Source organism: Protopterus annectens, chromosome 13.part0, assembly GCF_019279795.1.
Source record: "Protopterus annectens isolate FY-2018-M chromosome 13.part0, PAN1.0, whole genome shotgun sequence".
Classification (NCBI taxonomy): Eukaryota; Metazoa; Chordata; order Ceratodontiformes; family Protopteridae; genus Protopterus; species Protopterus annectens.
The window spans coordinates 783,833,620-783,847,695 of NC_056747.1; the positions used below are offsets into that span (position 1 = coordinate 783,833,620).

The 14,076-nt window shown below is 46.3% G+C and overlaps 1 protein-coding gene and 1 long non-coding RNA gene across 3 annotated transcripts in view; one reads left to right on the forward strand and one right to left on the reverse strand.

Annotated features, from left to right (window-relative positions):
- The window catches only part of LOC122787663 (DNA topoisomerase 2-alpha-like), a 1,447,528-nt gene that overhangs the window by 606,009 nt on the left and 827,443 nt on the right, over positions 1–14,076 (forward strand). For both annotated transcript variants that reach the window (XM_044054499.1, XM_044054498.1), the window contains exon 16: positions 11,130–11,239. In XM_044054499.1, coding sequence (XP_043910434.1) covers positions 11,130–11,239 — 110 coding nt within the window. The remainder of the gene's footprint in view (positions 1–11,129; positions 11,240–14,076) is intronic.
- Positions 749–6,794, reverse strand: LOC122787664. Its single transcript, XR_006362585.1, has 3 exons — positions 6,758–6,794; positions 3,862–3,863; positions 749–886 (listed from the first exon to the last, which is right to left on the reverse strand). It is a non-coding gene; the product is annotated as an uncharacterized LOC122787664 (long non-coding RNA).

The following is a 14,076-nucleotide window of genomic DNA, read 5'->3' on the forward strand; positions in this document are numbered from 1 at the left end:
AGTCTGTCATATCAGAGAGTTACAAAATCCCCTTTATTCACATCCCATCCCAACCCAAAGGATCCCTTCCAGACGTTCCACCCAGTCTAAGGGAACAAGCAGCGTTAGAAATATCAAAGCTGCTGTCAGAGCTATCCAGCCAGTCCCAGCAGACAAGAAAGGATCCGGAATCTACTTCAAATTCTTTTTGGTACCAAAAAAAACAGGGGACTGGAGACCAATGCTGGATCTCAGCAAGCTAAACAAGTATGTGAAGAAAACAAAATTCCGGATGGTCACGCTACAGTCCATTCTACCCTTCTTGTGTCAGGACAATTGGATGCGCTCAATAGACCTTCAGGATGCGTACTACCATATCAAAATGCACAGACGCTCCAGGAGGTTTCTCCGCTTCAGGCTGGGAGCCAGTCACTACCAGTTCAGAGCCCTGCCTTTTGGTCTCACTACAGCCCCGCCACCCCCCCCCCCCCCCCCGAGTGTTCACCAAATGTATGGCAGTGGTCGCGGTTCACTTGAGACGTCAAGGATTCCAGGCGTTTCCATATTTGGACGACTGGATTTTACCGCTACCACCAGGCATAATCTTCTTCTATCCCGAGACTTCACCATTCAAACTTGCTAAGCTCTAGGCATTTCAGTAAATTTAGAAAAATCTACCTGGTCACCTGGTCAATCTATTACCTTTATAGGCGCCACCTTAGACACCGTTCATCTTTCTGCCAGACTGACAGAACAAAGAGCATCAGATATCCGCAAACACGTTTACCTCCTGCTTAAATGCAACAAGATCAAAGCCAGGGTAGTCTTGAAGGTATTAGGACTCATGGTGGCTACCATTACACTCCTCCCCTTAGCTCGTTTTCACATGCGGATCCTCCAGTGGATGCTGATGTCCTTCATGGATGCATCTGCAGTCATAACAAATGGGTTGTCCTGTCGTCAGGCAGCCCTTCGGTCGGCCGGATTCCAAAGTCTGGGTCCGGCTTCGGCTGATGTCGCACTTCACCCGACGTCATCTCTGCTGGTCTCCGGGTATAAAGGCATCAGCCGACGCCATTTTCCTCAGTCTTTCTTGCCGCGTGGTGCCCGAAGCAGAAGCTGTTCGCAAGTGCCGGTCGGTCAGATCCAGAGATTACTACTACCGAATACTACTTCGAAGACTTCTAAAAAGCTAAGTACCCCGTCGGGGACTCTTTCTTGCCTCAGCCGATGTCAGAAAAAGTCAATAACTGTTTAACTTGTGGGAAACAAATACCTCATAAAGATTTCCACTCTTACTGTTTGCCTTGCTTAGGCCCAGACCACGACGTAGCAGCCTGTTCGGCCTGTGCTTCCTTCAACCGACGAACGCTTAGGCGTCGGTCGGAGTTTGCTGAACAGTTTTTCGGCTCTGATTTTGCGTACATTATGCCGTCTGATCCTCAGACTACCCAAATTGTTAAACGCAAAGAAAAAGTCTGACACTCGCGGTCCGCGGTTTCGGCCGAAACCACGGTTAAGCAAGCCGCGAGCGTCTCGGTTTCAGCCGAAACCGAGAAAACTGGTCTATCTTCAGCCGAATCCATGACTACTTCTGAGGCTCCTGCTACGTTATCTGAATCAACCACAGAAATTTTGCCTACAACTGTGGTTCCTACTGATCTATCAGACACCATCCCCTTGGATATCTCTACCCCAGCATGTGGTGCTGCTAGGACTCCTGCAGCCATGTCTATTAAGGCCTTTGCCAGGGCTAAAGCAGCCAAATCAGCTAAATCAGTGCCTGTTAAATCACCCTCACTCAGGCCCACTTCTAGTTCACAAATGCTTACTCTGGCAGAAGATTTAATATCCTTAATTAGGGGATCCCAATCTCACCCAGACAGGGCCTCTCAGCCCCCAGAAAAGAGACCTAGAGCAGAGCCCCCCGAGCCTGTGTCCTCTGATGATTCTGCGGATGACTCGGACATTACAGACCAGCCAGAGGCTCCTTTTTCCAATTATGAAGATTCAGATGCTGAAGAATCCATTCCAGCTGCCTCTCCACCAGAGGAATTTTCCTTTGGGGAAACCTTACATGCCATGAGAGAACAATTCCAATGGCAGGGACAAGATTTCTCAGATTCAAGAAAAAGGCTTAGGACTTTTCTGCACTTACCACAACATTGGCCCTTAGCTATACCTCCTGTCCTATCTGTGGTGGACGATGCATTTAATGATGTCTGCACTGCCCCTGATTCTTTACCTCCAGCCCCTGCCAAACCAGATAGATTTTACAGGGTGCCAGACACTCATCACCACCTATACAAGGCCCCACTTGCAGACCCCGATACGATATCCCAGGGACCTAAGGCAGTAACCTCGACCCCAGCAAAAAACCCTATTCCCTCTGAAAGGGAATCCAGGTCCTTAGAGAGATGGGGGAAAAAAGTTTACACCTCTGCTACTCTCTCCGCTAGAGCTTTAAACTGTCAGTTTCACATGATCCAATACCAAGAGTTTATGCTTGATCAGTTAATTAAAAAGCTGTCCTCTGATGAATCTTTAGATAAGAAATATGTATTAGAAATGGTAAATAACATCCAACAGGTTAGTAACCATTCCTTAAAATGTGGCTATGATGCACTGTAGGCTTCATTTAGATCAGCCATGACTGGCACAGTGATAAGAAGGCATGCATGGTTGAAAGAACAGATCTTGCCGGATCATGTTAAAACTAAGCTATTGGATGCTCCTATGGATAAGGCCAGTCTATTTGGGGAACCTGCCCAGCAGGTAATGAAGAAAATGGAAGAGAAGGCAAAATCTGTACAAACAGTTAAAGATTTCCTACAGGTTCAGCCCACAAGGTTTAGCAGGAACTGGCCTGCCAAAAATTTGGTCCTTTCCTGACTCCACAAGATCCCAAAGGGGCAGGAACAGACGCTGTAGGGGCAGAAATCAATCCAGAGGAGGTGCCTACAGAGGACGACGGTGGCAAGGCAATAACCGAGGCACAGACGCAACCACTGCCACTGCAACAGGACAGTCACAGTGACTTGGCTCTGACTCCGCCTACTAGGGAGCAAGTAGCAGCACCATTAGGCGGAAAGTTAGCCTTATTCTCAAAATTGGCACTATATTACAAAAGACAAGTGGATTTTGCAAACCATAGACCAAGGCTACCGGTTCCACTTCCACACTTTACCAGTAAAAAGAGGAATGCCAAACCTGCCCCCAAATCAAAAAATAGAAGCCCTGCACCAGACAGCGGAATTAATAAAGGTGAGAGCTGTGGAAAAGGTACCAATAACAGAACAGGGCAAAGGATTCTACTCCAGACTCTTCCTAGTACCAAGAAAAGAAAAAAACTGGAGACCTATTCTCGACCTGTACATCTTAAACACATACATCATTGTCCCAAAATTCAAAATGCTGACCCTACAGCAACTTCTTCCCATGCTGGGCAAGGAGTGTTGGCTGGTAACTCTAGATCTCAAGGAGGCATACCTGCACGTCCCCATTCGACCAAATTGCAGAAGATACCTCAGATTTCTTGCAGGATCAGAGCATTATCAATTCTCAGCATTGCCCTTTGGCTCATCTACTGCGCCCAGAGTATTCACAAAATGCCTGGCATCCGTAATCGCTCACTGCAGAGTACAGGGAATCCAAATTTATCCATACCTGGACGACTGCCTGTTACAAGCGGACAACAAAAGCAAGCTGACAACAGATTTACAAAGGGTCATTTACTTGCTACAAGCACTGGGATACACAGTCAATTTTCAAAAGTCAAGGCTGATACCATCCCAGACAAGAACTTTCTTGGGCGCGGAATTGGACACAGTAAAACAGATGGCATTTCTAACTGCAGAAAAACAAAAAGAACTCCCTCTCTACTTCTTGGCATTAACAAAGCAGAGCAAACTAACAGCATGAAAAGTTCTGCAGGCCTTGGGCTTCATGGCATCATGCATAATCTTGGTCCCACATGCCAGACTGCATATGAGAAAGTTACAGTGGTACCTAAAGAATTTATGGTCTTAACACAGGCACAGCTTAGAAACAGAAATACCACTAATCCCATGCTTAAAACAGGAGTTCCTATGGTGGGCTCTGGCATGCCAGTCAAACCCAGGCTTACCTTTCCACAACTTTCGAGCAAATCAAACCATCACAACGGATGCCTCAGACCTAGGATGGGGGGCACACATGCTGGACAAATGCGTACAAGGACTGTGGACCCAGGACCAGCAGCACCTGCACATAAACCAAAAAGAAATGCTCGCAGTAAAACTGGCAATCCTAAACTTCAGACCATTCCTCAAAGAAGGTCATTTGATGATAAGAACAGACAACACCACAGTCATGTGGTACATCAACAAACAGGTAGGCACTCATTCTTACCCCCTATGCAGAATGACTTTGGACCTTTGGAATCTGGCTCTCAGCTACAACATCCAGTTACAGGCAATATTTGTACCGGGGAAAGAGAACACCCTAGCAGACATTTTAAGCAGAACCACCTCGGATGCTCACGAATGGATGCTACACCCGGACATCTTCAAGGCCATCACAAAGAAATGGGGAAGGCCACAAATAGATCTATTCGCTTCCCCACAAAACCACCAGCTCAAAAAATTCTGCACAAGGACATTCCACCCACTTGCATGGAAGGTGGACTCCCTATCCTTCAGCTGGAAAGGCCTGACAGCATATGCATTCCCACCTCTTCCTTTGATGCACAAGGTACTACTGAAAATCAATGAGGAACGTCCAAGGATAATTCTGATAGCTCCGAACTGGCCAAGACAACACTGGTACCCATTGCTGAGGAGCATGTCTCGGGAGAAAATGTGGTCAATACCTCTGATGCCTCTGATGTTAACTCAGAACAACTACAACATCATACATCCAAACCTAAAAACCTTGCAACTGACTGCCTGGAACATCACATAGCAGTAACTAAACCAGACCTTTCACAAAGGGTTAAAGACATTATCCTTGAAGCCCGCAGACCTTCAACAAGAAGGAACTATGCAGGAAAATGGAAAAGGTTCGTCATTTGGAGTACTGAAAGAGGAAAAGATGTGTCGAACATAGATATTGCTAACATTCTGGAGTACTTGGCAGAGCTTCTACATACAGGCCTGTCCTATTCCTCCATCAAGATACATGCATCAGCTAGTTCAGCAGAATACAGCTTTGATCCTCCTGTCTTTTCACATCCTCTACTCAGGCAGTTTCTCAGAGGGATCAAGAATGTAAAACCTCCTAGGAAACCACCATTGCCAGCATGGGACTTGAACTTTGTATTAGAGAAGTTAACACTCCCTCCGTTTGAACCAGCAGCAACAGCATATCTACAACACCTGTCATGGAAAACTGCTTTCCTACTGGCTATTACTTCAGCAAGGAGGGTTTCAGAACTACAGGCCTTAATGGCAGTGCAACCCTTCCTAATCTTCCATCAAGATAGGGTGTCCATGAGAACTAATCCTACATTTATGCCTAAGGTGGTATCCAGAGTGTCCTTAAACCAGGCAATCCACCTACCTACCTTCTTTCCCAATCCACAAAACACAGGTGAAAGAATAATGCATACCTTGGATGTACACAGACAGTTACGCTACTACCTGGACAGAACCAAAGGTAACAGAAAAACTGACCAGCTCTTTGTAGCCTATGCAACAGGAAGGGAAGGAAAAGCAATTTCCAAACAATCTCCAAATGGATAGGAAATTGCATAAGATTCTGTTACTCCTACCATGGAAAACCAATTCCACAAAACATAAGACCTCATTCTACAAGGGCTACAGCCACTACCACAGCTTTCTTAAGAGGAGTGGCAACCAAGGACATTATTGAGGAGGCTACTTGGACCTCCGTGCATACATTTGCCAAGCATTATTTTTTTTATTTATTTTTTTTATTTTACATTTGTTGACCGGGAATGTCCGACTAGGTTCCACAGAGCCTGTTTTCAGCGGAGGCCCGGGGAGAAATGCTCCAGATGCATGTCTTTGGAATGTGGGAGGAAACCGGAGTACCCGGAGGAAACCCACGCGAACACAGGGAGAACATGCAAACTCCACACAGAAGGCACCCCAGCCGAGAATCGAACCGGAGAACCTCTTGCTGTGAGGCGACAATGTTAATCACTGCACCACTGTGCCTCTATTCTAGATCCCGAGCAGGGTTTGCCACTGCTGTACTGCAAGGGATCTTGTCTACACCATAATTATTATTCCTCCTCCCCTAGTTGGCTATGGTATTCTACCCATTTGTTATGACTGCAGATGCATCCATGAAGGACATAGTACAGTTTTGTACCTACCATAAATGTAGATGTCCGAACTGGATAGCATCTGCAGTCAGGATTACCTTCCCTCCTTCCCCTCTGCGGTACTCCTAGGGTATTTACCCTCCTAATAGCTAGCTGGGGGGGGGGGGAGTCTCTTATGGTGTATTTGTTTGTATATATGTACATACATGTTTATTTTTGTGTTTGCCTTCTACTATTTTGGAAACATTGGCATTTATCCAAAATTTAGCTTTCCAAGAGGGCAATTGGCATCTGGGGCAAGAAACACTGAGGAAAATGGCGTCGGCTGATGCCTTTATACCCGGAGACCAGCAGAGATGACATCGGGTGAAGTGCGACATCAGCCGAAGCCGGACCCAGACTTTGGAATTCGGCCGACCGAAGGGCTGCGTGACAGGACAACCCATTTGTTATGACTGCAGGTGCTATCCAGTTCGGACATCTACATTTATGGTAGGTACAAAACTGTACTTTTTCTCAATGGTCCTTCCAGCAGCTCCCGATGTCTCAGATAATTCTGCTAACCCAATCATGCAAGAATCACCTGTCTTGGTGGATGACATCACCTCAAGTTCTTCAGGGCAGACCCTTCACCCCCCCCACACACAAATCGCCACGGTAACATCGGATGCCTCCCTGATCGGGTGGGGGGGGGGGGGCATTATCAGGACAGTCCAGGGCACGTGGCAATCTTTCGAGTGCCACTTGCACATAAATGTCTTGGAGATGAGAGCAGTACTTTTAGCGTTGCAAGCCCTTCAGGACTCTTCCCACAGGGACTATTGCAATTCAGACGGACATGTCTGTAGTGTGATACATCAACAAACAGGGCGGAACCAAGTCCTGTCCCTTATGTCGAGAGGCCTTTGGCAGTGGGCGATTTCTTCTCAGCGGTTTCTGATAGCAATGCACATTCCCGGGAAGTCCACCGTGATTGCGGACAAGTTGAGCAGAGCTGTTCTCTTGACTCACGAGTGGTCTCTAAAAAGAAAAAAAAAAAATCAGTGCTGGAAGAAATCTTTCGAAGATGGGGCCGGCCTTGCTGCGATCTTTTTGCTACTCCCCAAAACAGCAAGTGTCACGGTTTCTTCACCCTCTTCCCTCTACCAGGCCAACCCACCAGAGACGCTCTAGTCCACGAATGGCCCCGGGGACTTCTGTATGCTTTCCCCCCTTTTCCACTGATATCTCAATTAATTCAGAAAGCTATCGCCTCGAGAGTCGCTATGATCCTCATTGGCCCTTACTGGCCTCAACAGATATGGTTTCCGTTCCTGCATCATTACTTCCTGGAGCAGCCTTGGCATCTGGACCCAGTGCCAGATCTTTTGACCCACCAGTTGGGCCAGCTGCACCGCTCCCTCCAATCTCTCAACCTCACAGCGTGGTTTCTCCCATTCCTACCCTAGCCAGACTTCCCTTAATTTCTCATTCGGTCCGTAACATCCTGATAGCCTCTCACAAGTCTTCTACCAGAAGGATTTACAATAGTAAGTGGAAATGTTTTTCCGTCTGGGCAGCATAAAAAAATATAGACCCCTTCACTGCACCTATCCAGTCTTTCCTAGACTTCCTGGCAGAGCTCTTTCATTTAGGCTCTTCCTCATCTACCATTAGAAGTACAACTAGCTGCTACATCTAACTTTCTTATAGGTGTCTCGGACTCCAGTATCATGTCCCATAAACTCTGCAAAGCCTTTCTAAGAGGTGTCTTTTTGCTCAAGCCCCCAAAGATCCCCCACCTCAGTGGGACTTGAATTTGGTCCTAGCGTCGTTGATTCTCCCCCCCCCCCCCTTCGATCCTGCGGCTTCATGCCCTCTAAAGTTGCTCTCATGGAAAACACTTTTTCTAGTAGCCATAACATCAGCTAGAAGGGTATCTGAACTTCATGCTCTTTGCAGTCCTCCTTACTTAGTTTTCCATAAAGACAGGGTGTCCCTCCGGACTAATGAGTCCTTCTTGCCTAAGGTTTCCTCTGAGGCAAATCTAAACCATGCTATCTATCTCCCTGTCTTCTTCCCTGATTATTCCAACAGGTCGGAACAAAAGATCTGAAGTATAAACTTAATTTGTCGGCAACCTTTGGGATACGGATCCGATCTCAGATCCGAGCCGGCAACTTCTGTCATAGCATTAGATCTGAGCTCCTAGCTCCTCCCCTTACCCATAATCCCCTGCCTACCCTAACTGACCCCAGATCTAGTTTTCCGCTCTTCAAGCAACAGCTAGATTCCAGAGCTCTTGGCGTTTTTGTGAGGGAAAAAGTTTTTCTTTCTGAGTGAGTGATTGTGTGTGCGTGGTAGGTTTACCCTTAACACTAAACTTGTTATTTTAGCTTTCAGCTTAAATTTAATTTAAGATATTTCTCCTTCCCCCGCTGGTCGTAGCGTGTGTGTGTGACTTGAGTGTTAGGGGCCTAGTGTGTGCTTTACTGTACTAATGTCTGAGGCCCCTAAAGCCATTTTTTCGAAATGCATCGAGTGTGGTCACAAGCTTTCACTGGCTGATGGCTACACTCTGTGTGTTAGGTGCCTTGGGTTTGAACACCTCTCCGGGTGGCGCGATTTGCGCGGCGTTCAACCCCAGGGCATTCGAGGATCGAAGGTCGAAGCTAGTTCGGCGTTCAACCCCAGGGCATTCGAGGATCGAAGGTCGAAGCTAGTTCTGGCGGGCCTTTTACCCCCAGACTCTGCTTCTGCCTCTGGTACTTCGGTGCCCGCTAACCCCCCGTAATGGTCACTCCTGCCTCCCTTCCGACCGGGACTCAACCTCCCGCTTCGGCTCCAGAGGATAGGGAGTCCAGGAAAGAGAAGCGGCGGGAGAAGCACCTTAAGCGGCGGGCCGATGACTCGTCATCGGCCCCGACTGCCAAGAGGGCTTCTCTGTCCAAGTCTTCTCGATCTCCTCCTCCTCTGATCCGATCCCCTTGTTTCTCCCTGGGACCCGAGGAGGAGGTGATCCGGTCCCCATCGAGGCGACACTCCAGGTCTGCCTCAGTGGCCTCTTCGAGGTCCACTTTTAGCATGTCTGATGCGGACATGGACCGGATGATGAGGAGATTCATCCAGGCCAAGATGCAGATGGGAGTGCTCTTGCCGGGGGGGGGGTGGGGGGGTGGGGGGGGCTCGACCCTTTTTTCACCCCCTTTTTTTCGCCCCCTTTTTTCCGCCCCTATAGCTCCTTCTCCGTCCCACATTACGGGTTCTGAGCGCTCTGAGCCGAGCCACGTTGGATCCGGGGGTAGGTCGGAGCCGACCGTGCTGGGCAGATCGGCTCCGGCTCCCTCTAGTTTGTCGGATCCGACCTCTCGGAGCTGTGGGCCGAGCTTCGGATCCGAGGGATTCGGTGTGCTTTTGGCTCCGTCCCGGTCGGAGCACGTCTGATCCGACGTTCTCGGCGCCGGGTCCGATCCCTGCTTCGAATCAGAGTGGGAGTCGGATCTCGGATCCATCAGAGTGGCTCCCCCTCCTCTTTCTCTGCGGTGGAGAGGGCACTGGCGAGTGCTTCCAGGCCTCCAGTCCTGACTTCGGCTCCCTCCCGCACTCCTTCTCATGTGGTCCTGGTGTCCTTTGGCTCTGCGGTGCTCTGGAATATCCTTCCATGAAGGCCACCCAAGATTTAGGTAGTTGGGGACTCTGTCCCAAAGTTTGCTGACAAATGAAGTTCCTACTTCAGATTAAGAAGTTATGTACTCACCATAACGTTCCATCTGAGTAGGCATCTTCGTTTGTCTGCAACCACCCCTTCCCCCTGACCAAAATGATTGTTCTTGTGTTATTAGCATATGTTCCCATTGGGACACTTATCTGCTGTGCTATGGGGCAAACTTGATCTGAGGTCAGTTTGGGTAGGCAGGGGATTATGGGTAAGCTGAGGAGCTAGGAGCTCGGATCTATGCTATGATAGAAGTTGCCGGCTCGGATCCAAGATCGGATCTGTATCCCAAAGGTTGCAGACAAATGAAGATACCTACTCAGATGGAATGTTATGGTGAGTACATAAGTTCTTATTTATTTAAGCTGGCAGTTACTACCTTTTCTCTGTTCACACTGGGAGAGCTGTTATTAAAGCCAACAACCAGAGTATTTTTGAGACTGATGTCACAATTTCTACTTTCTCCCCCACACCACAAGCTAGACAAAGTCCAAAGGCAGAGCTGGGTTTGTGCACAGTTCTCTTTCAAGATGTGCTTTATTCCTTCATGCATTTATCCATACTACTACGTGAGGTTGAGAACTGTTTTGGTCGCTCCCAAGCTTAATGGATTTTGCAATTGCTGTGATCCATAAGATTCTTATTACTATAGTGGCTGCAGTATGTTCTCCCTCAAGTGTGGTGTCGCAACTTTAGGCATTTTTGTGGAATGTAATGTAGAGGGGGGCTAGAGAATCGCCTTTGAATGCTGAAATGCTGTTAGTGTATGATAGTGCTGGTGGATCCCTCTCTTTTTACAGAAAATAAGCTAGCTAGTCCAGGGCCTGGTTTAAATTCCCAGGATTTTGCAGGGGCTGCTATCACTTTGTCTCAAAAGGTTTCCAGAGACCCTGTCAATTGCTCTGAGAAATTCATATGTATAAATTACCATAAAGCAATGATTTTAATTTGAACATCTGCTTTAATGGTGTGGGCTCCCACAATTTAATTTCATTGTGTATACCTGTGGTTCACTGTTCACACTCATGACAACGTATGTTCCAGTTTATAAGAACTGGAGAAGTCCCCGTCCCCCCCCGTCCCCCTTACAGGTACCCTGTAGTCTTGTTTGGTTGTAGTCTGTGAATTATGATGCCCAGTGCTAATAGTCTGCTCAACTATGCATTTATCTCCATTTTTGTTATGCAGGTCTGGGTACCAGCACATCAAAAGAGGCAAAAGAGTACTTTGCAGATATGGAACGTCATCGTATAACTTTCAAGTATTGTGGCCCGGAAGATGATGCTGCGATCACTTTGGTAACATTCCTTTTACTTTTGTAGCTTGTGTGCAACAATTGAACTAGAACTGCAAGAAAGTGGTTTAAGTTTGTATTGAACGCCCTGCAGACTGCTAAATTTTTCAAATTAAGAATCTGTGTTTTTTAAATTGAGAAAAAGGAAGCCATGTACTACTACTGAGTACACTTCTCTGTTCACTTTTCGAAAAGAAAATGGCACAATCCTGTTTTGTATGCACATTTGCAGGTGTTCTGTGTTAATTTGAGTTTAGCTCCTCATTTTGGTGGTGGTGGGGGGTGGCAGCTGTGGAAGTTTGGCAGAGTTCAAATATCCACCTGTGGCAAATTCCCGTAAGATTATACTGAACGTATTTGTAACAAAGGGTTTTGTTAGTATGGTTTACTGTTGTAGTAACATTGTTCCATGCAAGTGAGCCAAAGTGGGTTTTGTGGCATGCACAGTTTCCCTAGTGCTGAGTTGTCAGACTATATCCCAGAAGAAAGGATCAGTCCTGAGCTGTCTTCAGTACTTTCCTCAGGTGCAAGCTACATAGTTTGCAGTTCACTCTTCCTTTGGTGTCAAGATTTTAATTTACCAAACATTTTGAAGGCTTAGTGCCCCATTCAGAGAAGCCTGCCTTTTGCATTTTTTCCAGTGAGTGATGCCTAGTTTGCCAGGGCATGCTTAATGCTGTCTTGTAAAATGATCTGCAAGTGGCTGATCCTCTGCAAAGATTTTCATCCTAAGTGTTTTGCTTAGGGTGCATTGTACAAAGATTTTTGTGGGCTTCACTTTGAAGTCATGCATGTCTAGCACAACAAATGTGCCCTTGTACGTGGATATCGCTGGTGTCCAGTTTGCCCTATGCAAGTGCTTGCAGATATACAAGCCTCTATCCAATTCGGATTTCAGTGCCCATATAGTTGGAATCTGTAGCTGGTAAAGGCTTACAGCAGCTCTTGCAGTGCTCGTACTCACCTAGTGGTATCAGATCATGTCGTCTTTAGGGACAGTATGGCTGATTAGGGGGCGTTCATGCCACAAAGCATTGAACAAACGAGTGCATGTCCTCATGTCTGGTATTGGTAATGCAAACTTCAAGGTCCTCCCTTATCAGTCATACTGTAGAATTTTGACACCTTAAGCCAATGTCTTTAAAGCTTGTAGCTGGTTTCTTCAGCCACCTCATTCAGAACCCCATTCCATGAAGTGGTTTTCCTTTCAGGGAAATGATGCTTTCTCCAGATATTTAGATTTAACATGTCGTGCTTCAGATATAATGCTGCTGATGAAGCTGTTTAGGTTTATAGTTGAAAAATCTTTGTTTTGACGGGAATATTTTCAGAGTCTGCAAAGTAACACTGACAAAAAAAGGTAGCTGTACATTACTGGGCAGTTATGAATCTAAACCTGCTGTGTATGTCCAGTGATTAAAGCTTTCAGAGACATCCCACCAGGTTTAACATGGTCAAAGGTTCATTGGCTTCCCAGTACATTTGTAAGAATCCTGTGGTGTACCCAGTTGTACTTTACCTTGTTAACAGGGCTATAAAATAGCACGATACCCACCACTACCACCACACGTACTCCTCCTGAAATTGTACCTGGGTTTCAAGGCTATGAATATTTTCATATAGCTACCACCTTCATATTCAGTGCTACGTGACGGACATGGGAAATCCAAGGAGAGATTCTAAAACTGAGACCAAGGATTGTGACCCTTAAATTTCTCAAACTTTTGAGTATTCAGTCTTGTTTAATTTTGTTTTCTTCTCTCAAAATTTGTTTTTCTAGCAAATTAAAGGATTGAAGTCTGAAATAATGACTAGTTTCAGACTACACAATCTATTGGAAGTGCATGCTAATCGAAATCCCATTCTATTAACTTTGAGTTTAAGATCAATATTTACGTTCTTTCCTTTATTTGGTGTCTGTCTGGATTTCTTGTGCTTAAGAGGTTGTGTTGGAAGAGCCAGTGTAAAGTGCCAATTTAAGCAGCATCGTGGGTGATCCTTCAACCCTTCCCAGAGAATATGGAAGTAGCTAGCGCTGCTGAAAATGCTGTAGAGCGGAAGTTTAGTCCTCCCACAAGAAGTTTTCTAAAGCAGCAGGAAAATGAAGAGTATGGAGACGGTGATTCCACTCCATTTCTATTCAAAATTAATTGAGCAGGTGCTATATGCCCAGGAGATGGTAGGCTAGACAGAGCTTTCAAGAAACATGCAACATGGAGCAAGTCCTCTTCCCCTTTCCATCCTCTCCTCTTGGAGGATTGACTAACTCCTCTGAGCTAAGTGCATGAAGGTGTTGAATTTAACACTTTTTGGCCGAAATTAAAATTTGGGGCCCTTCCTTTTTTAGTCTTGTCCAGAGGATCAGACAAAGTCTGATAATATAACAGTTGATCTGATGCTATCAGTGTTATTATTCATAAAAAATGGGGTTTTGAATCCCAGCCAGCAACTAAGATCTAGAGCTCAAGCTCCCCCCCTTGCCATAATTTCCTGCTGGCCCTCAACTCTGATCTCGTTTGCTGCTAAACACTTATAATGCTCAAGCTTCCTCATTTTCAGGTATGTTACACTCTTTGGCTATTTTTTTCCTTCCCTTGTACAGCATTAGTCTGTGTCTGATAGTTTTTCCACCCCTCACATTACTTATCTACTTGGTGTAAATTTTTGTCCCCATAGCCATTCTTTGGGTTTTCCCAACTTTTCCTCTTTCCTTAAGAAAATATAAATCTCTCTCTCTCTGTGTGTCTCTCTCTCTGTGTGTCTCTCTCTCTCTCTCTCTCTCTCTCTCTCTCTCTGTCTCTCTCTCTCTCTCTGTGTCTCTCTCTCTCTGTGTCTCTCTCT